General features: G+C 40.9%; 1 protein-coding gene across 5 annotated transcripts in view; it reads right to left on the reverse strand.

The window, feature by feature from the left end:
* The window catches only part of WDR72 (WD repeat domain 72), a 241488-nt gene that overhangs the window by 67905 nt on the left and 145637 nt on the right, over positions 1 to 27946 (reverse strand). For all 5 annotated transcript variants that reach the window (XM_025197090.1, XM_025197094.1, XM_025197089.1 and 2 more), the window contains one exon: positions 25065 to 25254. In XM_025197090.1, coding sequence (XP_025052875.1) covers positions 25065 to 25254 — 190 coding nt within the window. The remainder of the gene's footprint in view (positions 1 to 25064; positions 25255 to 27946) is intronic.

A 27946-nucleotide genomic window follows, 5' to 3' on the forward strand; every position in this document is an offset into this window, starting at 1 on the left:
AGCAAATGGGCATGGGGGATTCCTCCCATCCATGGACCAGTTAGGGAAAACAGTTTAAAAATACTGATGTTTACCATATGATGTATTAGCCTCAGTCCCCCTTTTATACAGCACCATCACTGCCACTACCAGAGCTGAAGATGCGTGAAGGCCTTGATGCAGTGGATCTCCCAGAACTGATCTTTCCTCAGTGCCTATGTCACTCCCTTCCCTTCTTCCCACATGATGTTATACCAGGTGTGAGCTAGAACTTTATGTTAGGTAAAGGGTGCACACTTCTTACTTGGTTTTACTGCCTCAGCTTCTATCACAGACAAAGAGATCCTTACATGAATAAGGAATATATTTATCTATATATATAAACTTTCTTAATCATGTAACTCAATCCAATATAGCATTACACGACATTCGAGCAAGGAGTTGCTAAGATTATTTCATCTCCGTCTTTTTAGCTATTCTTCAGTATTGTCAGCTGCTCAGCAATGACGATCTTCTAGTATATCAGAGCTGCTTAGCATTTGTACCTGTTTTCATGTGGACTCTTAAACCTTCTGAAAGGTATAAGCTAATTACACGATGAATCCCTTCTTATGAGATATAGATGGTCCTATTTGAACGACCTCTTTCATTTCTGTCAAAATCCACTGATTTCCTGAACACACAGATGAAAAGTGGTGTCCACTTAACTTACATAACAAAACAAAAATAGATTGTGTTTTCAGTCAACAAAGATTTGTTGATGTCCATTGTCAACATCAACCTCTCCAATCTTGAAAGATGTAAAACCTTTCCAGTACTCCATTCTTAGAAGAAACAGAAGGTTTAGCAGTAAAGCACAATCAATATACAAAATCTGATGGGCATGACTCACTAAACATCAGGGTCGCTTTTTGGGGAATGGAAGGGAAAGGATCTAGATGAGCTCAGCTTCAAGGAATTGAATAAAACCCTGAACTCAGTACTGACCCATGAGCTATAGGTCACTTATCAATTTTTCACAAAATCGCCTGCTGGGTTTGGGTACTTTTTCATGCTCATCACCATAAGATCTGAACATCTTCCAGTAGCACATTAGGTGATCTGACTAATATCCATTAGGTATGGCACAACAGTGAGATCAAGTCATCGGAGATTAGTGAACTGCACCTTATGTGAGGTAGGAGTTGAGTTTATACAACAGTGGGTAAAATGTTTCTGGGAATACTGAGAACCAATTTTAATTTGAATGGCCTGACAACATTTTTGCATCCATTCTTCTTTGACATTTGATGCTGTAGCAGGAGGGGAAAAGTGCATCTCAGATGTCTATGTTCAATTAGGCTCTAAGGTAATCAAGTCCTTAAGCATATAGGGCACTTGTATACAAGATGGCAGTTTAGCCCTCACTAAACTAAATGGGTTTATTCTATGCCCCCCAAATTGATGTGGATGCCTGGGAGCAAATTCATTTGCTGTTCATTTGCTGACCGGTCCCAGGAGTGTAGCCTGTAGCCTGCAGGTAGCATAATATTTATTTTGTGTTGTGCAGACACAGTGGGCATGAGCTGACAGCACAGTCAGACCCATGGCTCCTCCTGGCTTCTCAGCAGACAGTCACAGGTAGCTGCCGTTGCTGTCTGCACAATCTCCCATGCCTGCCCAGCATGGCCCAGCAAGGGTGTCCACCTGAGCTGTGTTTCCCCTGGCTCCCCACATTTATTTTCTGAACCCTCTGAAGCTGACCTGCAGTTTTACTAGGTTTTCCATTTTTACAAGTTTTACAAGGCCCCTCTATGGGTCCCTCTGTCACCTGCTGTTGATTTTGCAGCGAGAACAACAAAACCAAGAAGCCTGGTTTGAGTGTCTGCTAATGGCCTGCATTGAAAGACACAAGTGCCTGCCCATCAAGTTTATGCAAGTCCCTCTCTTTGCCCCATACACACATGGAACATGATGCCAACCACATAGAAACCTTTATTTACATAATTAAACATAATTGATATATTAAGCATGAATTGGTTGGCCAGAACACTCATTTGGGCATCCGGAACACCTCTCTTTGGGCTAATAGAACACCTCTGGGGAAGTCTTCACTTGCCAAAAGCTCAACTTGAGAGTGGCAGAGTGTCAACTGACAGCCCCGCTCCCCATCCATGACCACTGAACTAAGTATTTATGCTTGAAAAAGGAACTCACTTCTGTACTGTGATTACAGATGGAAAACCTTCTTTGGCCACCCCACGCCATGCCTCTTTGCATGTGACCTTGAGGTGTTCAAGACCCTGAGCTGGACTCTCCCCCATGTACAGATGTTAGCTCTGCAGAGCCAAGTGGAAGAAGCCTCTTGTGAAACTTTGCAACGTTACAGAGCTAAGATGCTCTGCACCATAGGCTGTGCGCTGCCTTGTCTTAAATTGGGGCTCATCTGTGCACGGGGGTGCCTGCCCAGTGAGAATGGTAAATCAACCAGAGAGGGCTGCAGTCAGGAAGCTGCTGAATCAGTCCCCCCTTCCCTCCCAACTTGGTCCACTGGGGCCAGTGGGCCTCTGTGTGCTGGCTTCAGGTAACGGTTGCCATCACTCTAAACCCTTGTGCCCCCCCTACCCCCTGCAGGCCAACTGCTCTACTCTACTGCTGCATGGCCCTTGGCATCCAGGCTCAGGGTGCCTAGGGCTGCAGGACAGCTGGTACAAGGGTCTAGCTATGCAGCCGCCACCCCCTCTAGGGGCCTCTTGAGGGAGACGCCCCAGGTCAGTCACCCACTGTGAAATCAATGTGTCCCAAGTATTCCCCTGCTGTGTGTGTCCTGGGCAGTGCATGATGAGGTATTTGTTCAAACTGAGGTATTTGTTCAAACCCAAGCCCTGCTGCTGCTGATCCTGCTGGTGCCCTGGACACACCTGTGCTCCTGGTTCAGGACACTAGCTATGATGATGCAAGGAGGCAAGCCTGGCCTGCCATGCAACCTCCACCAACAGCTCGACAGATACCTGTCACAGTGCTACATGACCCTCCCCCCCCACTACCAAGAAGGACATTGCCACTGGAATCGATGCCTCCCTTGCTGTATAAGCAGTGTGCTCCTGGCCAGCTGTGGAGACTTTGGATGCTAAATAAATTTGTGAACACTGTCATGCCTTGTCTGTGTGCTGTTTTGGTAGGAATCAGGGACCAGGGTGGTACGGTCAGGCCAGACAGGGAGCCATATTTTTCTGGACAGTTTTTTGCAAGTTTTGATGCCAAAAATATCTGCAAAGTGTAGCTAATCAATGAGCCATGTACTGATGTCTAGGCCCATGATGGGCATCCACAGGGTCCCTTTTGGGACATGGCATAACTGCAGACTACCCACCAGTGACCCATGTGTGAAGACACCACTTCCTGCTCACAGTTTCTTCTATAGCCAGTATGGGAATGAATATTGACAGAACTGACCCACTATTCATAAGGTAGGCAAAACAGAAAGCCCCTTGCCTGTTTTACATTAAACCAGTGAATGAATAAATGGGACTGGGGGGAAAATTAGGCTGTGCTAAGTATAATGGCTCAAATAAGCAACTAGCTATTTGACTGTGATTATGGCTACAAATCTTTTTTGGGCCACACAACACCACGCCGGTGTCACCAAGGGAATCTCCTGGACATTCCTGATCAGAGTCTTACCCATCACAAAGCACACCTTGGTGTTGCCAGAATTTCAATTGCCCCCAACATGTCATTAATTAGGTTGGTGGATTTATTCATGCCCATGGTCCTGTGCATTAATCCAATACTAGCAGAGAATTAATAAATGCTTTGTTGCTTTGACTAGGCTGCTGAGCACAGTTTCATTTGCCACTTAAAGCAGTATGGAGTTGTCCGATTCCAAGATTGCAGGTTCTAGCAGGAGGTTGGTCAGTTGGTCGGGTAGAGCCATCAGGAGCAGTGTGTGGGTCAATGGGCCACAGTGTCTGAATCACTGAGTTTGGCAAAGGTTCTTTTCCTCACAGTGACCTGCCAGAACCGCCACCCCACCCAGCCCCTGCCAAGCCATTCAGAACATGCCACTCACTGGCTCCAGCACAACATGCAACAGTTCCAGAAAGTTTCTTTGCAGCGCATAGCTCACAATGTTCTTTTTAGCAGGAAATGAAACTGCTCCCAGCTGCCTGCATAAAGTAGCCCGGCAGTTTTATATTCCTTGCATGAAGCAGAGTTGGATTATAGGGTGACGATACCCCTGACAATCAAGGTACCACTTGGGGAGGCCGGGGCAGCATGGGCCAGGTAGACAACCTAGTCAGGGCCATGCTGGGCAGGTAGGGGTGTCTGTGCAGGTTGTGGCTGCTTCCTGTGGCTGTGTGCTACCTGCAGTTTTGGGAGCGGGTGGCCGCAATTTGCATTTTAGTGGGAAATGAAACTACTCTTGGCTGCCTGCGTAAAGCAGCCAGGTGGTTTTATATGTCTTGCATAAAGCAGGGAGATATTACCCTTCAAATTGAAGCGTCATCTGTTGGACAATGGGGCTCACTACACAAAACTGTAGTGGCATCTGGTGGAAAAAGGGATTCAGTACACATCATTCAGTGAATTCACATGTACACATGACAGATCAATGGCTGTATCATTGTAATTTGCATCGACGCAAACTAAAATCCATTGGGATGTGGCTTATTTTGCAGTGCAACAAATTCATTTGAATTGCAAAAAACCCTGCACATGTAAAGTGTGACACAATTAAACCGCAAAAAAGGGCAATTTGTGTCACATGTACAAGACCCCAGTTACCTTTGGGTGCTCTTACACCTGCAATTAATGTCCAGAAAGCTTGTTGCACAGTAAAATCTGTGCAGCAAACTTTCCTTGGCAAAGCATCTACACATGCTCCCATTGGGGGCAAATCTGCTTCAGATGGGACCAATTTGATTCCAAGGGGAGCAGTTCAGTGCAGGGTTACTCCAGCTCTGCTGTGCACCCCCACAGCAGCTAGGGGGAGCTCCAGGCTCCCCCAGATGCTAGCCCTGGGCTGCCACTGGGCACCAGAGTCAATCCCAGGTTTTCAGGAGGTGGGGAAAGCTGTCCCTCCTCCAGGGCAGCTACTTGCAAACCGCATGCCCTGATCAGTGGAATGGATCATGGGGCTGGGAAAATGTGCCCCCTTTAGTTGCTGCTTCCTAGCCCAATGGCCGGATCAGCAGATTGGGACAGGGGGCTGCAAAAACATGTCCCACTGCAGCTGCTGCTTCCCAGACTCATGCCTCGATTGGGGCATGAAGCTGTGAAGCAGCAGCTGCGGGGGAGGGGAAGCACATTTTCACAGCCCCTGTCCGAATCTGCTGATTGGGGCACAGGGCCAGGAAGCAGCTGCCCAGGGGAAGGGATAGTTTTTTCCATCCCTTGCTGTCTTGGTTGGATGAGAGCAATTTGATCCCAGTCAGCCGTCTACATGTGTGCTACTGCACAGTAGTTACTGAGAGGTTAGTCTACTACCTGTATTTAGGCAATGACACAGTAGACTAATGTACTGTATAGTAAATGCTGTGCAGGTGTAGACATGTACTGCTGAGCAGTACAGCATCTCATGTAGACACACCCTTTAAGTATGTAAATAATCCTGTTAAGAACAATGGGACTATTCACATGCTTAAAGTGTGTGCTTGAGTGCTCTGCTGGATCAGGGCCACAGAACAAATTTATAATACTATATTTGACTGCCATATTTCAGATTCGCCATCTGATATTCATCTTGTGTTGGTCAGTTACTTAAGTCACCCAAACAGGAAGCAAGACACAACAGTGCCAGTTACTGTCATTTGTTTAATAGTAATATTGTGTCTGCCCTCATGAGAAATGAAGACAAAAATGATCTCTGCTCTCCGATGATTGTAGAATCCTCCTCCCCACCTTGCCAACATAGCATCTAGTAATCAACACACCAATAATTTGGCAGTTGAGATATCTAATCTTCTCAGGATACTCTTTCTGCCATGTTCTTACAGGGAAAAAGGTTGAAAAACTTTTGACAATTAACCACCCAAAAGAAAACATCCCTGCCTACTCTGTGAACATTTCATTAAATGAAAGGGACAAATTTTGGTGAATGAGTTACTCACCTGAAATTATTTTCCCAGTGGTACATATGAGTAATAATATTTGCCTGCAACGAGTAGTCCGTATCTTGGCCAAAAATGTTTCTATGATAGAAGATACAATAGGGCCAGAAAAGAAAGAAGCAAGCAGGCTAGCAGGTGACTGGGGTACCACACAGAGCCAGACGTGGGTCACACATGTGAAAAGCTCCAGCATAGTTTTGTCTATGTTACAAACATTGAATGCACAAAGAAGCATTTGGGTCTGGTAAACTACAATGTTGGAAGAGAAAATATAGCCATTTTAAAATTGCTGATCTGTATCTCAGGGAGTCTGGTCCACAGCCAGTAGCTTTTTGCATAACTTAAGTAAATGAGAATGACTTTAGAGTACTTTGGATCAGGCCTTTTAAGTGCTGCATCTACTGCAGCACTCAGTCAACTACACAGATACAGTAGACTGAAAAAAGAAGAAAAACACATTGCCCCTGCAGAATCTTTGTTACCTTGAACATCCCAGGAAATAGCTGAACATGGGATTAAGACTTGAGAAATCTCAGATTACAAAAAAAAAAAAAAAAAAAAAAATCAGTCAGGCAGTTTAGTAGGAATGCTGATTGTTGTTACCTGATGTTCTTTAGGTCAAAACAGTTGATAACAAACTGTTGAAGAACACATCTTTAGTTTTGAACAGGTATCTTATCTTCATTGTTCCTGTATTTCAGTCCTTTGTGTTGTGCCAAAATAGATTATACTATATATGCAAAGGGTTTTTTGCTGTTCTTGCAAATGAAAAACATGACAGCACATACTTCTGCAAATGCAACCTAATAATTAATTCAAAATATTTAGAAAATATATTTAGTAAAAATATTAACTGTAAGAGTAAATGTAAGATCTTTAAATAGGCTGAATTGGATACTATATCTTTTATTCCTATTTTATTTTTAAATACTTCAGTATCTTAGATGGGATTTTGAGATGTGTTCAGGTATTAGATCAGACTGTGACTATAGCTGATTACCAAATGCAACACTTGATAGCAGGGATGCTCAACTCCTGGCCTGGGGGTCCCATCCAGGCCCTGGCATTATGTTATTTGGCCCATGGGGCTTCCCAGAGATTAGGGGTGGGAGAGTGGTGGCACCGCTCCCCTGCCATCAAATTTCTAGACCCATGGGGAGCCCCACAAGCTAGACAGCATAGCCCTGTGCACTAGATCAGGTACACAGAATGGCACAGAGTCTGATCCCAGCACAGAGGGATTGATCCCAACAAGTGGAACTAGGGGTGGCACAAAGCTCCAAGGCCCAGTCCAATCACTTGGGAGTCAACTGAGGGTGTGCTGGGCCCAAACCTTGTGCCTAGGACCTGATCTATCCCACAGACCAATCCCAAGACACTTATCTAGCCCAGGGTTTGTCAACCAGGGGTATGCGGCCCCCTGGGGGTACTTGGGGGGGCCCAAGGGGGTATGCATGGGCAGGTGGGGACAGAGCGGCACCACCCCACACCTCCACCTCCCAGGAGCAGGGCCAAGGGGAGGGAGTGAGGGCAGCAGGCTGCGCAGGCACCGCCCAGCCAGCTGGACACGGGGTTGGGGAGCTCGCACGCAGCAGCCACCACTGCTTCCCACCACCTCACACTGCTGCTGCTCTGCATCCAGCTGTGTGCCATCCCCACCTCCCATGTCAGGTCATGTGCCACCCCTCTTGCCCCCCTTGCTCTGTGTCTGGCCACCAGGGGTACACTTACTAAGAAAGGTTGAAAACCCCTGATCTAGCCCACAGGGACAAAAGATTGAGCACTGCTGCTTTATAGTTAAGCCTGAACAATGATTTCCATTATAATCCCTTTATTTAGCCAGTTATAATTTCCTGAAACATGTCAGTTTGGGGGTAAATCTTCCACATAGGTCCTCTGGTGTAGGGTAATAAAGTGGTAGTTAATATATTAAACAATTTTTACAACAAATTTCAAGTTAAATATATATATTTGCAATTTCACTAATAAAACTGCAAACAAAATAGCTTGAGACTGAAAGATGAAACAGCCTTAAAAATGTTTAGTTTTAACTAAGTTATAAGCAGGGATCCTGGTTTTCTCTGATAAAAAAAAATCTCAAATTCTCTAATAACGCCCCCCAAATCCACAATTAAAATGAAACACCACTATATATATAGGTATCAATTGAACACATTGTTTTATTGATATATTTACAATGGTAAAGCAATTTGGAAGCCTATCAGTGCCTCAGTCACTATAAGAAAATAAATTCTAAATACCTATACATTTTTGTATTTGGTTTTGGGTTTTTTATCATGGAAAATCAGAACTCCCCTGCTCCCTTAGCTCACAGAATGTAAGTCCAGGCCTCTCACTCCCAAGCCATAGCTCCCTGGGCCCTGCCAGTGCTCCTCACTCCCTGACCACAGCCCTCTGTCCCTGCTGGGAGGTGCCCCTCACTCCCCCCACAGCCCCCTGGCCCTGCTAGTGTCCCTCACCCTCCACCAACAGCCCCCTACCCCTCCAGACTTGCTGGAGGGGGCCCCCAGCTTCCAGGGCTACAGGGCCAGGGACATAAGTCTGCAGCCCCCTGCCCCAGCAGGAGCACCCAAGCCCCAGCTGCCACCTGCAGGAGGCAGCGACTGGTATAGCATGGCAGAGTGTGGAGCCCAGCTTTCCCTCCCCTGTGGATGGCACGGCTAGAGCAGAGGCCATGGGGGAGCAAGTGTGGGCTGCCCACTGTGTGGGCTTGGGTGATGGGAGGCTGGCTCCCTGCTACTGCATGCACTTCTGGGGGGGGAGGGGGTGTTTTTTCATTAAAATTAAAAATCCATTTTTTTCTCAGGTAAAAGGGAAATCCACATTTTTCCCATTTCTCCATGGAAAACAGAAAACCCAGATGCCTGGTTATAAGGGATTTGAAAAATTACAATAAGCTGTCCATAAAAGGACTGCAACCTCATTCCATATGATGAAATCATGGTTCCACTGAAGTTAATGGCAAAGCTTCCATTAACTTAAAAGGGCTGAGATTTTGATCCTTACATTTGTTGAAGCCTTGGAGAAAGGAGTTTCTTTGTTTCCTGCTGTATGTTCATAGCATCTGATGAAGTAATCTATAGTTTACAAAACCTTATGCTTCTCTGATTTAGTCAGTCTCTAAGGTGTAGAGTCTTTGCAGATGAACATGGCTAACCACCTCTCATTGTAGAGAGGGGCCAGACTAAAATAAATTAGTTAAAGAGTTTCAACTTGAAGCCATTCAAAGATGTTTGAAGACCCCCCTACCCTGGGGGTCTTCAAGAGGAGGTTGGATGGGCATCTGGCTGGGGTCATCTGAACCCAGCACTCTTCCCTGCCTATGCAGGATTATCTGTTGAGGTCCCTTCTGACCCTAACATCTATGAATCTATGAATCTATGTTAATCTCTTACTACTTTTTTGTTTCAAACGAGGATGTATAAACACAAATATGACATAACAGGAGGAGTCAATTCAGCTTGATTTGTATCTTGTATTAATAAATACCTGTTGATTTATAACAAATAAAAATAAGTAGGATTATTAGAAACCTGCAAACTGTCCAACTGCTCTTCCCCATTTTACTTCAAATTTCTATTTGCAGTATTGCGTAGGGCAACACGACTCATAGTATCACCTGTAGCTGACTTGGCTCAGCAGTGGCCCCTCCTTTTTGCATACACATAGGCAGATCAAAGAAGGAAGGGGTTGCCATGGGCCCTCCCCCTTCTCTCTCAGCAGGGACTATAGAACTCTAATGGCAAGATGAAGGTCAAGACATTTGGTATAGCTCTGCTTCAGCTTCTAGCCAGAACACCACTCCAAGTTGAAGAAAGCGTTTACCTTATCGCATCCCCAACTATGCCATTTCTGGATGGGTGTGGTCTCAGTAGTGTGGGTACTGTTGGCCAACAGAAATCTGGCTCATCTGCTTTTTGGGAACATTTCTTTCACTCAGGGAGTTCCACTACCCCACCCTTAGGCATTCCTTCACCCAGAGCCATTGGAGCTTCTCAAGAGGAGACAGGTTTCTGGACTGGTACCTGTCACTCACCACTGTGTTGCTGGATGCACTCCCTATACATCCGATGGCAAATCCTGCTGGGGAAGGGGTGGGAAGGTGGAGTATTGGCCAGACAAAATGCATAGATATATGCATAGTGTCCTAAAATATAACATAAGCTATGTGTTATATAACTTGGATCTGTCTACTGCTAATGTGGTGATGGTACAGATGCCTTCAAATGATGGTTCAATAATTATTTGATAATGATTTTTTAAAAGGTATGGGCTTTTTGTCTAGTAGGCAGACAAAGGGGTTTTTTTAGAAAGTGTTTTTTTTTTATTTAGTAAATGGTTGAGCTCATTTTATTACTAAAGACTGGTAGTACTTGTGTTGCTGGGTGTTTACTACCAGGAAACTGACAACTGTGTACAGGAGTTCATTTTTAAAATCAAATGAACTAAATACAAGTAAAAAAAATCTGAGATTACTGAAATAGAAATAAAGACTTTTAAACAAGGGTAGAAATACAAACAGAGGTTCTAAGTTGTTCCTTCTTTTCAACTAGAAGTATCTACTCCATTCTTGTAGACCATACTATGTAAGAATTTTATATGTTTTATTGCCAAATAATTAATTTACTTGGATTTCTGTTTAATTTTAGATGCTAGTAGGCTGAACCTTATTTCCTTTTGTTGTATAAACTGAAAGAATCTGTGGACATACTGTAATTTTTAGATGAAAACATATTTTAATACTAGTCATGTACTATGCTCAGTAGCCAATTAAAACAAGTAGATAGCTTCGAAACCATGAAAAAGCACTTTAAAAATGAAAAACTTAAATTACTTGCATGTTTCATGTCACATAAAATAGAGGAAAAAATAGCTCACATTCAAAATAATATTAGTCAGGGTAAAGTGGCTGAAGAAACTTTTTTTTACTGGGGAAGTAGCAAAAAAAGAGAAATTGCAACAGAAATATTCTGCAAGAGGAACTCAGGCAGAATTACAGAAGGGCTAATAAAAATCTAGATGTAGAATGGGGAATGTTTGAAAATGAATATACTTTCTCTGGTTCTGTCCTAATATGATCCTCAAGTTTTTTATTTGTAAGCCCTCTGTGGGAGCTGGGTGAATAGAAGAGGGCAGTGATCATGGTCTGATGACAAGATGAAAGTCAGGGAGCAGAAAGGCTTGTGAATCAGTAAACAATGTGAGCAGTGAACTGAGGAGAATCTGAGAAAGTTTTTAGAGGAAGACGCTGAAGTGTCCAAACTGATGAATCAAACAGAGGAGTAAACTAGAAAAATAACCTTGCTGGAACTCAGAAGAAACACTGAAGGCTCTAAGGCAGCTGATGAGGATGATATTCACTTTCTTGAATGAAGACCAAATCACCTTGTAATAAGTTTTGTCTTTTCTGTCTTCTCTGATGCACTTAGAAATTTGTAAGAAGAAAAAAGAATGGAGAGCTAAGGAAAAAGAAATAGGATGGGATGGGAGGAGGTGATAAAGGACAGAAAGAGTGTTAAGGTTAAAAAAGACTGATGGTCAGAAGATGTAGGCTGCATTTTACTTTGATACAAACCTCCTTTTTGTTCCTCACTTTCCCTATATGTAAATTTGAGATAGGATGGGCCTATGAGTAAAGGAATTTTATTTTATAAGTTATGGATCATCATGCATCCTCAGATTAATGTAGAGAAATTTACTAATGTAGAATTTACTACTAGTTTGATGGATGATGTAAGGAGGACGACATCATCAGAAGTCCTGACTTACTTTGATGTCATGGGAAATGAGGAAATTGTTATGACCTAAACCTATTCTTGGGTGTGACCTAACTCCTCTCAGCCCTGATTCAAAACCTAACAGCCACACATACTGATACTGTAAGTTAAATAGCTAGAGGTGATGCTGAGTTGTCTTGCCCTAAGTGATACAGCAAATAGAGCTTTGAAACAAGACGGGGAAGAGCAGTTGGACAGCTTGCAAGTTTCTAATAGTCCTCCTTATTTTTATTACATATTTTTAATATATAAAAACAATGTTTGTGGGACTGTGTGTATATATGTATATACACACATGCACACACACACACATAAACTATGCTATTTAATGAAGGTATTGCTAGTAAGCCAATAAATGAAGCATTTATTTGATGTTAAGAATTAATTGTTATATAGTATGGTTGAGCTGTCACAAATAAAGTATCTATATATATAATTTTCTGAATGAGACAAATAAGTTAACAATAACAAATATCTACTGTTAAGTCATTTCTGATATGTTAAATCACAGGAATGAATGTCATTGGTATTTTCTGCCTCACAAAATGTAGCTTTACTTCTTTATTTAAATATATTATTATATGTTTGCTATAATATTATATATGTATATATTATTTCATATTTTTTTTTGGTTTCCACCCCTTACTCCCAAATATATGTAACATTAGGTCACATCCCTGAAAACTAAGAGTTAAGCTCATAACAACAGTTCTGATTCTTCATAAATTTCCAGTGCATTGTCATTTCCTGTGATATCAAGGTAAGGCAGGACTTTGGATGATACCGTTATTCTTCTCTCATTCCTCATGCTCAATTTGGCATAAACTAGGGGTAATATACTATGGGAGACAATAAAAGTTCTTGCCATTTAAAATAAAAATGGAAACATATTTTACTCTGTGTTACAACACAGTATTATATCCACCTTCAATATTAGGAATATGATCCATTTAAATAGCAATTAACTAACATGGAATGATAATGGTGAATGCCTTTGTACAGAATATTACCATACAAATAATAGTGAATAATTCACTATTTACTCATTGTGTTTTTACATTTTAAACTTTCATCATGATAAACTGACACACATATGCATACAAACACTAGATATATTTTCATACAAAGATATAAAACCAGTCCTCCATATCTGCTAAGGTTGTTTTACTGCTGTAGAAAACCTTTTACAACAATATGTACTATGCAGTTGTATTTAAAACATACAGCTTCCTTACTGTTTTCTTGAACTATGTCCTGGTGGAATCCTATCCTTTTAAATGTTTTGGAGGAGTCTGAGGTGGCGCCTGTACAATTTGATTTTGTGTAAAAATACACACCAAATCTGATTTCTGTTACATTAAGGAGTTCTCTGGTAAAATATATGGAGCAAGGAATGAAATAAGCTGTAGTTCTAGAATTAGTCTTTAAGCTTGCTTCCTTTAATACTTGACCACTAATATTAAAGTATACTGGATCAAAATACAATTTTAATTGAATATATATGAGATGATATAGTGGGACAGTTAAACCACAGGTTGGATGCTAAAATATAACATTGATTTGTATTCTTTTACTGGAAATATTTGTAATGTGAAACTAGCATATAATACACTCGTTTTTAATGCATATTCAGTACAGGAGAAAGCAAATTGTTGTTATCAGCTTATATTCAAACTTCATTCATCAAACCAATTGTCAGACTCATTGGATTGCTGTTCCAGGATTTTAAATGAACATACCCATGGATATCATTCTCATTAATAGTGGTGAAAATCTGATGTTGATTATGCAATAATTTCTTATAGAACTTTGTGATAATGTACAAATGAGTTTAACTGATTTTTTAAATGGCCTATGAAAGAGACAATAGCATAAGAAAACTGCTCATCGAAGCTGAAGCACCTTCCCATAAATAAACTTATGTACAAAGTTTTCAAAATAAGGCCTTTAATCATACACATCTAATTCTGCCTTCAGTGAATGCAATGATGCTATGAATGAAATCAGTAGAGTTGGGCAGAGAACAAAGAGCTAACATTGCAGAGATTTTTCAGATTTCCAAATCTATTTTTGATTCATAATGAAAATGAAAAATTTAAAAGTTTTTCATGATCAAAATTTCTGAAAAAACCCTCATTTAGCTTAATTAATTTTTTTTGGCAATCATGACATATTTTGTTTTATATTATATAATACAAAATTAAAAATTGCAAAAATGAAAAATCATTTTGAATTGAAAAAAATATAGTTTTTCTTTGAAAACGTTAAATGAAATATTCTGAATTCCTGAAACCTTTCCCCTCTTTTTCTTCTGTTTACAGAGAAGAAAAATTATAGCAAAACTGATGATTTGGCACTTCATTTTGATTTGGGCTAAATTATATTCTTGGACCCCAAACTGTTTAGGTTCTCAGCAATAAGGATCTGAGCTCAAGTGCCATGAGATTCTTCATGAACCTGTGAAAAGGTATGAATTAACTCAAATTGCATGCAGATACCTTTTCCTACTTCTAAAATACTTTCGCTAAGACCCTTTTTCCTTAATAGGTTCCAGTAACACTTCCACATGGAAATTATTCCACAATACTTTCTATTCCTGATCTTTTCCTGTTTTGTGTCATCTCACACTTCCAGTTGCTTTTTCTCTTGAATATCTTGCCATCATCTCAGTATCTTTAAATTTTTTAAGTGATTCTAATCAGACCTGAAGAAAAATGTTTTGCATTCAAAAGCTTGTGTAACTATCCCAACTATATGGTTGGTCCGATAAAAGGTATCACCCTAAGAAATTCTTGCCTCTTGCATAATTTCTGGACTATCACAGGTATAACATCACTCTTACACTACTTTAAAGTAATGTCTCTTTCCACACTTCACTATTTTCCTTCCCTATTAGCATCAAGAACTTCAGCATCCTGACAACATAACTATTTTTTTTGTCTCAGAGGTTGATAACCTCAGTGCAATCTTTGCTCTTACTACCATCTTGCCCTTCCATCATACTTGTCACTTCTTTGTAAAGAGAACCAAAATCTGTTTTCTCCCTGTCCCAAATAATGAGACACTAATCCATGCCTCGTCAATCTCTTACCTTCTAGCTCCACTTCCCAGTCCATCCTATATTCTAGAAAAGTCATTTTCTTCCATCACTGCTCTGACTTTATGCCCCCAATTTGGACCTGCATCATTTGCTTGATGTCTGTAAACAAGTTCAGGTTCCCAAGATTCATTTCCAAGGTTCAGCATATTCTTGCTTCCACTTGGAATAGTGTTTTAATTTTCCACTTTTAATGTGTTACAGCATATAATAATACTATTCTAATTTTCCACTTTTAATGCCTTACAACATATACTTGTCTTATTTCACATGGGATCATTTTTCTTCTGGCTTATGTGGATGCATGGGGAAATATACAAAAAGGAAATCCCAACCCTTCCTGTGTACATCTACATAAAAGCTAGAGAAAATCACAGGCCCAACACACTGTCCCAAGACTCTGGGTACAAATAGAAAGTGCAGCTCCCCGGTCTAACTCACAGTGCATCACAGAAAGTGCCATGAGTTGGACCTATCCTCCAAACCCAACAGATATTAGCTATTGGGTTGGGAGAGTGGGGGATCGAGGTCCAATTTGGAACCTATCCAGGGATAGAGGCTGCATCTCCGCAGCCTCTTCCCCTAGCTCCATCCCTCCTCACTTGGCTCCCCATTTCTGTCTCAGGATGGGAGGAAGACAAGGCAGGGAAGGGAGGCCCATTCTGGGATTTCCCCAGCCTGCTCTGGAGTGGGCAGGGTGGGTGGAATGTAGTCCCCCCCTCAGGGGAGCTCCAATTCACCTGCTCCACATTGGAGTCCCCACCTCAGGGGAGCTCCAATTCACCTGCTCCACCCTCCAGTGGCAGCAGCGCAACCCCCAGAACATGCTCCCTATGTTCCCTTCCCCCTTCCCACTCTGAAAACAGCACTAGAAGCAGGGCTGGAATGCATCAGCCCTGCCCTACTCCTTGTGTGTACAGGCTCAAGTTATTGAGGGTGTTCTGCTTTGGAGCGCCTTCATCTGAACCCACATATAATGGAATCAGGCTCTTTTAAAGCACTCTGCATCCATGCACTTGTGTTATGTCTTGGCTATAGACTGCTTTCAAGGACCAGTTTGGGCAAAAATTACCACTTCTGTGTGCCCTCTAAGGGATGAATAAAGCTTGCCCACAGGTCCACTGCTAGATACATTCATCCTTGTACTACTTTCCCTTCCCAAAATTTCCACTGCTCAGAGCCTTTGCCAATCCTCACCATCACCATTCAGCTGAGTGGGCAGTGATAATGACATTTGCTTTCTGAGAGTCCCAAAATTTTTTGAGGCACTTAACCAGATAACACTGAAGAACAAACTGTGTTTATCTCCACTAGGAGCCTCCCCCTACATGAAAACAAGAATGGAGAATGTGGAATAAAGAAAGAAGTCAAGAGAAATGGGGGTAGAAAGAGAGGGACATGGGATTTGGAGAAGAGGTGAAGATTGGGGAGGGGGTATGATGCTAAACTAGAAGGTATAAAAATGGAAGGAGAAGAAGGGAAAGTCAGGGAGCCAGAAGACAATCCAGATGAAATCAAATGAGCATGGAAGGCCAGTAATGTAACAATGTTGGCTTTGCAACTGCATTGGGTATGTTTGGGTGGACAAGAGGAGCCATTAAGTTTTACTTAAACACTGCCCATCCATACTGTTACTTCTTTGTTCACAGGGATATTATGAGACTCAATGACTCATTTAATTTAGTAAATTTTGCAAATTCCTTGTGTGAAAGTAGCTCATGAAATACAAAGAATGATTCATATTGTCACAACCCAAGGGTGTGATTTTTGTTTTGTGAGTGCTTCGGCACTGCTAAATTGTTCCCGCTAAATTGCAGCTTCTTTGCACGCTGGAGTTTTCTGCTGCAGAGGAAAACCCCGGTGCAAAAGAATTCCCGCCACCAGTAGCTTTCTTTGCAGGGTGCATTTCTTTGTTGCACCACAGAAATGCACGTTGCAAGGAGTTCCCGCCATTCGTATTCAAATTTGTGCCCCACCATTGGCTAGTTCTAAATTATTCCCACGTGGCGGCTAGTGATTGGCTTGCTAGCCGTATAAAAAGCTTGAGTGGTTTCCGCCCAAGTTGGAGGACTCCACAAACACCAGGAGGAGGAGACTTCACGTCTTGTGAAGATCTCTAAGCGCTGTGGAGCCTATTGGACCCAGCGTGAATATCAAGAAGGCAACAGGGGTCTGATCAGCCTCTAGCCTCTCCCCGTCACCGAGCGCAATCCTCGACGTATCCCTCTTCCCTGCGCGCACAAGTTCCACGGAGCCTAGCAAACTTTGTGTGAGTCTATTCAGAGCTCTTTTCTTCGAGTACTTTCTTTGGTTGGCGCGACGGGCTCGCGGTTTAGAGCCTCCAACCGGATGGGCTAGAAGAATGTTCACGGGAAGGAACTCTAGTCCGCCTCTCTTCTTTTCTATCTGTAACTGCAACTCAAGCAAGTTTTCCTGCCTGCACCATGACCATCTTCGGTGTAAGTAAATAATCTTAAATCAACCATTACGCGTCCGTGCCTAATTCCAGCATGTCGCCACAGCCTGCGCGGCACGAAAAAGGGCCCGGATCGCTCCCGGCCCGCACACGTATTAATATGTCTTTTAAAATAATATACAGATACTCCTGGTTAGTGTTGGACCAATTCATATTTCAAGACGGTAGTCCTTTTGTTTTGAGCAGATCAATATTTATGCTGTATACATTCTGTAAGTAGCATTTTCACATAATGTAACAAGCTTCCCATTGTGTAGAGCTCAAGAAATGCGTAGATTAATGAACAAATGCACCATAGCACTATCTCAGTACAACCCATTCATGTTCTTGCCTTCACATTCTTGCCTGCTTGTGCCATTACCTACTCCTGGGAGATAGGACAATGACATATTCTAGATCTTCATATGCCAAACTAAAGCTAATCAATCTGAATCCCCTTGAAAAATGGAACTACTTTGAGAAAAGAGCAATAAGTACTATCAGTTGCTTGAAGGCAATAAAATCCCTAAAGTTGTAAGTATAAGACGAATCAGTCTGAGCTTTGGCAAAATATTTACATGCAAAAAGGGAAATAGTGAAATACATCTTCCTGTCAGTTTTACAATTAGGCAAAAGAAAAACAAAATAAAAATCCTTTATTTAATCCCTATAGTTCCTTTAGGAAGTTTATCATAATGAAAAGCACATGTCAGTCTCTGATGGCCATTCATTTTCTTTTTTCCCCCTCTTTGGATAATTTACATGTTTCTGTCTTAGGACCCTCAAAAACTACATTGTTGGTGGACATGGTGCTTCAGTGCCCATACCTAGTAGTTTTGATTCCCTGTTCCTTTTAATGCAAACTCTTTATTCCTTATGTCCTCACCTACCTGCTAACCCCTTCCTATTAGTGCTTAATGCTTTTTTACACCATAAAATGGAATAAAATTCTTTCTCTGAGATTTTTAAGACCAATTTGCTGATTATTATTGACATAATGGTCACACTTTACATATACCCATATTGCCATGTTTTAAGTATGATTCCATTTTATTTAAACTATTTTTCTTGGGGCTTCAGTTTTCATCCCTTCCCTTTCTCTGTCCTCTTTAATGTCGTCTTTCATCATGCTTACTGGGATAATCCTATGATTGTACCTCCTCTTTATTGTCTTTATTGTATACATTTCTTTTTTCTAAATGATTGGCATTTATACAATTTTGATACAAATTGCCAAATAGCGACATTGCCAGCTCTCTTTCAGTTTATGTCTATTTCCAATGGTTCAACATGTGACATCCAGGCACCAGAACACAGATTTTGCGTAATGACCATCTTTATATTGAGTCTGAAGTCTGAAGAAGGATTCAAGAAGAGAATGTTCTCTATGTAATGAGCACAAACCTAGGCTCAGACTTAGAACCATAACTCTGAGGAGAAAAATGGAGGAAAGGGCATGAGGATGGAGAATGCCAACTTTTCAGACTGTCATAGGTGTTGCATCTAGGGGATTGATTCTAGAGGAATATGTTCAAATCTCATGGATTTCTGGGATTTTGATGGCACATTTTATCCATCCATGCAAGTTACACTAATATTGGTCATGGGGAATAACAGTACTAAGTGCCTTTGTTCCAGTTGCAAATAATATCCTCAGCAGTCAGCAGACCAAACTAAGTTCCAATTTAAACCCCATGTAATCCCCATGAAGTCAATGGTCTAAACTTACAGCATTTTTTCTAATACACAGAATCAAAGAAAGATATCTTGCCAAATTTGAACAGGTGCCTGGCTCACAACCAAAAGGATCTTTAATAAAGGATTCCACAGCCACAACCTTCACTACCCTTCCCCCATACCAACTAGCAACACCTTCTTAATCAAGCAGCAAGACCTCACAGGGGGTCAGAAGGATTCATTTGCTACAGATAAAGACCTTGTCATAGAATGGCTTTCCATGGGAGGTGCACATAAAGTACATGTAAAATGGTTTCTTCATCTGGACAGATTTCCCTGTGAAAAACTCAGCAGGCAGTGGAAGTCTGTTCTGAGACCTTCTGCTGCAGGCCACTGAACTTTTCTGGTGAATAGAAGCTTTTGTGTGCTGCATTTCATTGATTCAGCATTAAAGTCTGGCCATGATTCTCTATATTTAAACAATATTTAAACAATAGTAAGTAAACAATATTACTATATTGGCTCATTTTGTAAATAAAAGTCTTTGAAGATAATTTATGGAATGAAGACAATACTTGCATCTTCTTTCTAATTCCCCACAGTAGTTTCAATAACTTTAGAATTCAAATCCCATTGTTAATTTCATGATAACCTATTTATCAGCACAATCTTCATTTTCTGCAACAACCAATTTATTTAATTGAAGGGCTTAGTGATACAAAAAAAAAAATCTTATAACCCTTCAAATATCTTTAAAAACTTGAATTGTTAACAGTTTCTTAAATTAGGAATTTCTGGCTACAAAACTGAATTTATTGCAAAGTAACTGTAATGGTGTGATTTATATGGTGTGAATTTCTCATACTAAAGGCTTCATAATCCATTAAATTATAGCCACATCTGCCACAGAGAAAGAATATAATAGAGGCAGTCACAATAAAGTTAAGTGTTGAGGAATGAAGCGCAGGCTACATGCTTTCCTTTTACCTGATCATTTATATCCATTTCTAGAATAACATGCCGCAATTTTCTACTTATATCATCTCACCACATTGTTCCAGTAGCTGAACACCTCAAAGTCTTTTAGGCAGTTATCCTCATGACATTCATGTGAGGTAAGAAATGTTATTATCCCTGTTTTACAAATGCCTGTTTACAAGGCACAATGTGACTAAGGGCTATATCTACAACGGGAGACTTAGATACTGAAATGCTGATACCTTGCTTTTTAATAGAATTCTCAACTACAGGCTAGGTACCTAGGTTTCCTATATTGGGGAATGTTCGACTCTTAGGAATGGGATAGACAGGGAGCCATCTAAAACCATCTAAAAGCCATCTAAGCTAGGTAGTAGGAAACATGGAGAAGTGTGCCACTAGCCTGCTCCCCTCAATGCCTTAGATGCTTGCCTCTGTCTAAAGGAAAGTGCTTAACTTCACTTGACATTCACAACCCTGAACCCTCTCCTGGAGCCAGGGCTATAAGCCCTGCTTTTATTAAAAACAAACAAACAAACAAACCAAACCCCAAAGTCCCTCCCAAAAAAGGAGCCAGTTCATTCAAAACACATGGTTGTAGTGGTCCCAATATCCTCTTTCTACCTAAGAACCCTATGGCTAGGACATTTACATAGAACAAAAGTCTCAGATTGGGTTGAATCTGCCCACACATGCCTGGTTCCTGACTCAGGAGTCGGGCACATGTGTGTGAGTTTCCACCAATCCGGGACTATTGCTTCAATTTTCTCCAATGGCTGGGACACTGAAACAGCTTCTGGAATCTGGGACTGTCCTGGCCAAGCTGGGACTTATGGTCATCCTATCCAGAAATGATTAGGGGTCTGGAGGCAAAACTTATAAGGAAAGCTAAAAGAACTAGGGTTAGTTTGGAGAAAAGAAGACAGAGGGGGGACTTGAGAATAGTTTTCAAATACTTGAAGGACACTTACAGAGAAGATAGGGATAGGCTTTTCTCTGTGGCCACAGGGGAGAGGACTAGCAACAATGGCCCTAAGTTTTAGCAGGGGATATTTAGGTTGGAGATTAGGAGGAACTTTCTTACTAGGGCTGTGTGTAGACAAAACAAAGGGCGCGTGTGCATGACACTTTAAAGTGGGCTAAATGCTTTTGCACCGCTTTAATGGTGTCGATATTTGTACGCCTTGGCGGTGTACTGTGCATTAATTCCAGCTGCTATAGGAAATTCAGTGGTGTAATGCACCTTAAATGACTTGGGGTGCAGCAAACTAAAACTCCAAGGAGGAGCACAGGGGCTCTGCAGGAAGCCTGTGCAGCCAGCCTGGAAAGGCAGGCACCACCCAAGAAAAGTGGCGAGCCAGTTTTCCCCCCTCCCTGAGCTGTGGGGGGACCCGGTGCTTCCCTCCATGGCTGTGGTGTCCCCCAGGACCACCTGAGCTGGGTGCCATGTGGGTGGGTGCCACCGGGGGGGGGGGCGCTGCTGCCTTGGATGGAAGCACCAGCCTCCCAGCAGCTGAGGGACCGCTCCACCCGCTGGCAGCTTGCCCTCCCCTCCCCAACGCCGGAGAGGCGGTAAGTGCAGGGTGTGTGCACAACATGGGGGCTTTAAGGCCCTAAATTGAAGTGGTGGGTTAAAACTGTTTTGTCTACACACACCCTATGAGGCTAGCCAAGCATTAGAACAGGCTATCTAAAAAAATTGTGAAATCCCTATTCCTGGAAGTTTTCAAGAGCAGGTTGAACAGACACTTGGCTGGGATGGTTTAGTCAGGGATGTTCCTGCTTTGATCATGGAGCTGGACTATAAGACCTGGTGAGGTCCCTTGCAGTCCTATTTTCCTAAGATTCTATGATCCAGAGGTTCTCTGCCTCCTCCAAAAGGGTTAAGCAGTCCCTCTGTCCCCAGTACAGGCTGCATAGCCCCAGGCACCCCCAAAGATACTCAGCTATTTCCTTTCCATCTTTTGAACTCCCTTTCCTCTGCCTGATCTGTTGCTCTGCTGCCTTCTGCTCCCAGCTCTGTGCTTTTTGTTTAATCTGCTGCTGTTTTCTGCCCCATCTGCTTCTGTGCTCCCTGTACACGCCCTGATCTGCCACATGCCATGCACAGAAGCTGCATGTGCCACAAGTTGGCCACCTCTGGATTAAAATGTCATCAGCTACAGTAAGACTTGAATTGTGTCTTCCATATCCTGTGTGAATGCCCTAAACACTAGGTTAGTGGAATGCAAGATAAAACTAAGAGTATGTCTTGTTTTTCAGATTTAAGAGGCATATGAGAAAAGTTGAGAACACTCAGCTTCACTTGGGCATTGAACCAAATCTCACTGAAATCTGTGGAAAGTTTTTTGTGGACCTCAATGAGCTTTAGATTGATGCTAACCAAATCTCTCTCAACTTACCAAGTGAAACTATGATGCCCCCTGCTTTCAGGCTCTTTTTGCAAGGAAACTTAAGAAAGAAGAAACTTGTTTTCATAATACAGCGCCATCACAGAGATTCCAAAGGGGAAAAGAACAGCTATTTCTTAATTATGGATTGTATTACAGGAATCATTGTATTAGTCTTTTATCATTATTTTACAAACAATCAGGTATAGGCTAGATTGTACCCAGTTAACACAAATTGTGGTAGCAGAAATGATGACATTTCAAATGAATCAATAAATGAAACAATCGTATAGGTATCTAAATGTTCTAATTTACATCCATAAAGTTAAAGAGTTAGACATTTTTGGAAAAAGATATTTTTAAAGATAATACTAGCCTTGGGTCAAATCAAAGCTTTATCCAGATACATTTAAATTCTCATTGATTTCAATAAGAATTTGTTGAGTAAAACCAGGCTAGATATGTCAGGATTTGGACCCTTGCTATTAACCACAACAGAACAAAAATGCAGTACAATGATAATGGCACCCAAAACCCAGATACTTTTATACTGGGTCAAAGTGCATGCCCCTTGCCCTAAATTATGGGTTAAACAGCTGAAACAGTATTTAGTACTTACCTTGATGTTATTCAGGATGAAAACTAGAGTACAACCCCATAAATACTTAGATCAGTAAGAAGATGTGCCACATCAAATGGAGAGGTAAAAATAGATGGTAATTATTCAACATATAGATTTACTCTCAGATCAATTTATTACACTTCTACCAACCTCACTGCAAATTTAAAAATATATTCATAAAAAATAAAAGCCTTAGAAAGAGGTTAATGCAGAATAAAGCCAGTTAGTTTCGAAAGATGTCCGCTGGTTGGCTGCCACACTGACAAAGTTAAGTGTTTTTGTGCTTATTTGCATAACATGTCAATATAGTTCAGTAAGCAAAAATATGTATAGAAATCCGAACAAACAGTAGGTTAAAATATTGTACAGTGTTCCTACGTACATCATAATGTAATAGGTCTTCCCCCTCTCCACAATACTATAGTGTAGCTGTAAAATGTATATTGTTGCATAACACATCCAATTATTTAGAATAAAATACACCTTGCACAAGGTAAACCAGAAAGTGTTACAAGGTTGTGCCCTATGCACTTCAGTACACATCTTCCCATTAATATATGTACTTGTTTACATCCTTTTAAAATTCTAATAGTTCTCCAGATGAATATTGTTCAGTAATGTATATGTATTATGACTAAAACACCCCATAGCCATCACCATGCATGCCATGAGCCAAACACTAATCCAAATAATAGCAGTATAAGTCTAGAGTAACTCCAGTGAAGTTACAACTTTTTATTATTTAGTCCTTCAGAATCACTCTTAAGACTCGGCCTCATTTAATAAAACAGAAAACTGATTTTTTCTGTCACAATATACATTAAAAATGTATTTCAACCTGTTAGAAATAGGATTTGAATCAAACCCATGAATATCAGCACTCCTGAACTTTGTATATGTGCAACCAGATTTAAGATTTCCAAACTAGCTCTTGTCCCTGCAATGGTCCAAATTTTACCACCACATTGAATTACATTCTGAACTCTAAGGAGGTTCAGAACCAAATCCAAATAAGAATTTTGTAGCTGGGGGATCTTTTATTTAAAAAATTATCCTGTCCCAACCAACTCGAGATAAAATGATTCAAAAGAATCTCCAGTATAAGCAATATATAGATTCATATATGGGAATTATTCAAAGCTTTAGCTAGTTTGTAATATTACAACAGTCCAAGTTAGAGAGATGCCATTTTGTTTTGCGGCCTGAAACAAGTATCACCGATCATTTTTAGTATCCTGAGACAAGTAGACCAGTAACAAATTTTCATGACAGATACATACATTCAACAAGATAATAAATTAGCTTCCCCAGAGAAGGCTCACTAATAAGATTGGATCTAAAATTTAGGTCACTTAATTTTAAGACTCAGCTAATAGGCTTAAAAAATGGATATCACTTCATAACATAAATTCAGATTCAATCTTTTCTACCATAAACAGTGCCATTATAAAGTTACGATGACTAAATTTGTTGTAAAATGAAATGATTCAATTGTAAAATTCATTTGATTTCCCATTGTAGAGGCTCTATTTATAAAAAAAATAAATAAAAGATTTTGTACCATGTTATGAAGTTTAAACAATTAATTTTTAGTACTGTATAAAGGCTGATATCATTGAAAAAGATACCTTCTAAAATAATAATAATGTCAATGTAATTTGTAAGCTACTGATTATATTCCCCCAAATACCTGCTCCATGTCACTTACATCTCCAATACCAGAACTACATTTTTAAATACAAATTTTATCCACCTTTTCTTTTTTAGTATTCATTACTTAAACATGATAATAATAGCATTTGGAAGTCCCCTGTATACCTGACAATTTTATAAGAAAATTGATAGCCAGCTAGGTCAGAAACAGGGCACTTGGCTTGTCTCATACAGAAACAATATATCATGAACTCATATTCTTAATATGTTTTAAGTACTAGAAAAAGTTATGAAAAAAATATGCCAATAAATTTTGCACTTACTTGCCAAAGGAATGTTTTTAATGTATTGTAACTCTGTCTGCTCTGTCTGTTCAATCTTTGGCAGTGTGCTCATCTCACCATTTCCATTCTCTACCATTGCCACTGGTTGACTGATGATTGATGTCTTTTTCAAGGTTTTCATACTCCTTTGTACTTCTGCCAGTAGCACAGCTTGTATCGTCTCAATAATCTGTCATGGATGCAGATTATTACAGAATGATATTTGCATTTTTCATTATTTACATGATATTTTCAATTGCTTACCTAAGAAACCCAAAATTCATTAAAACCCATTAACCATGATACATACGCCAATAGTTGGTCTCACACTGATAAATAAAATTCCACCATTCCCTTCTATATTTAGGTGGAAAAAATGACTTGTAACGGGTAGTAGCAGGTAGTTTGTTCAGTTCAGTGGAACTTTATACCCATTATGGATCTGACTCTTAGAAAGAAAATTCTTCAATTTGCTGCATATTGTGAGAAACACTGTGGGGAAAGTGAGTACTGTATAAGGAACTCACACTCAGGGCATATGTTTTAGCCACTTTTAAAGAGGAAGGGCAAGTGTCTGATTGAGAGCATGCATCAAAGATGCTTTAACTGTTGCATTTGCATGTTCTTATAGCAATACAAACTAGCTACATTGCCCTAATTTTGACCCCAAATGAAGTAGGGTTGAAGGTGGAGTGGCTTTGCTATACTTGTATTACTACCCAATGTTATTGTAAAAGTTTATTTGGTATCCCTTGATGTTGATACAATTGTTTCCTCTTTATCAACTCAGTTTAATGGATTTATTCTTGATGCAGAGGAGCACTAATGTTTTGCTATTACCCTTGGTTTTACATGACTATACTTCAGACAAGCTGGCATTGCATTTTTTTTTCAAAATTAAGGGAAAAACCTATTCCAGAGAACTCCCATTATCCAAAGGAAAGATTCAAGATCTGGAATTACGATTGGCCTTGAACGTGAGTTCAGCAATATGTTCAAGCAGTTGATTATTTCTGCCCTTGCTTATTGGTGTCACTGCATTTCAATATAAATTAAACACAGAATATCTACTGTAAATTAATACGGCTGGACATTTCAAATTACATCTATTAAAACAGGATTCTAAGTTAAAATGTTTATAGTATCCAACCCTAGCCTTATGCCTAGATGATGCAGCTTACCAAGATCCCTAGAACTTGTGAGACTAGCTGAAAGGAAAAGATATTTTAAAAATCAAGGTATAAACTTGCTGAGATTCTGAAGATAACAGTTTAACTTCTGACATTGTTTTCACAATGTTTTATTTTGAATGACACTGAGCACTAAACATTATCTCCTGTGCTAGGATACTAAAACTCTCATGGAATTTTTAGGAGCAGGCCCTTTTTCAGGCATGCCCCTCCTTCCTGTGTTGACTACTAAACTTGTCTTGTTTGGCTCCGTACCAGAGGTGGCTGCATACATATCAGTATTCTCTGGTAAACAGAGACAGAGTCTTGGGTCCAGCTGAGCTCTTCTCAGTGCAAGATCTGATAGGAAGGGAGCAAAGGTGGCTTAATAAAACTTTTGGAATACCCAAAACCTCAGGTAGCCAGAGGCTGCCCATAATATAAAACAAAGCAGCACTAGAGTTGCTCTATTATTCTCTGGCTAACAACTGTCTAAGATGAAACTACTTTCCTCTGTAAGCAGTATATTTCCCTGATGTGGGGCGGGGGGGCAAGAACAGGTAGCATAGCGCTTGTTATACCAGCTTTACACTATTTAGGAATTTTGTTCCCCTAGCTGATTTACCATCCGCTTTACTAGAGAAGTCTAAAGGGGATTGGTAAGGATCAAGGTTCTGATCCATCTGTAAAGTATCCTGAGCCCATTCACGATGAAACTTTCTATGCAAATATCTTGCAATTTTTTGCAGTTCTTACTTTGTCTAAACTCCTGCCTGATGACAAAATGGTAGGAGTTGTACTCCCTCTGCTACAGGCCCAGCATCTTGAAATTCCATGTCATAAAGAGAGGAAATTCTCCCTCACCCAGCCCCCCAAACTCAATAGTATGCAAAGACATTCACCTTCTAGGGAAGGAAAGTCTCTGAAGGACAGGCAGAATACTAAGATTTTAAGACTCTACCAGTGAGAGAGATAACTACACAGACTTCTCTGTGGAAGAGGACTGTGTTCCAAAAGAACCACGTTACCAGAGATAGATCGAAAGAGGTATATAATCAGTGCATCACCCTACTGTCTACTCTAGCCATGCTCATTCCTTGGCTGGCCTCTCCCCATTCAGTTGTCCCAGCAAACCAAAACCTGGCAGTAGAATTGAGGCTGTAGCTGTCTAATGCCACTAAGTTCTGGCACTGGCTGGATGTACCATGCCAGCATAGAAGTGAGCAGCATCAAGTCACAGGCAGCAGACCTCACCCTTTGTATTCTGATTTAACACAACCATTCCATCTTGGAATGACAACATGTTTTATTTTATTGGGGAAACCAAAAAAGAGGTTGAGTTAGTGTTGCAGGGCACTAAGGTGCCTGCTCCTTTAAGAACAGAAACTGCCTAGGGAGAGGGCCCTAGGAGCCAGACAGAAGCCCCACAGGTGCAGGTTACTATGGCAACAGGCTAATGAGGGAATTAGCCTGCACCTGCACCCTGTCAGCTGACCGGAAGAAGGCAGGGCCTTGGGCAAATATAAGCCACAGGGTTGAGACTAGTAGGGGTTAGCTCTCTGGCAGCAGCTAAGGGGAAGGAGCCTCCAGGGACAGCCTGATATTTTGCATACAAGGCTAATGGGGCTCCAGGAGCTCAACAGGTACCCTAGCCTACAAGGCACTTAGTGCTGAGGGAAGTGTGACTTTTTAAAGGGACAGAGCACACCCTGA

The sequence above is a fragment of the Alligator sinensis genome, unplaced genomic scaffold (genome assembly GCF_000455745.1).
Source record: "Alligator sinensis unplaced genomic scaffold, ASM45574v1 scaffold250_1, whole genome shotgun sequence".
Taxonomy (NCBI): domain Eukaryota; kingdom Metazoa; phylum Chordata; order Crocodylia; family Alligatoridae; genus Alligator; species Alligator sinensis.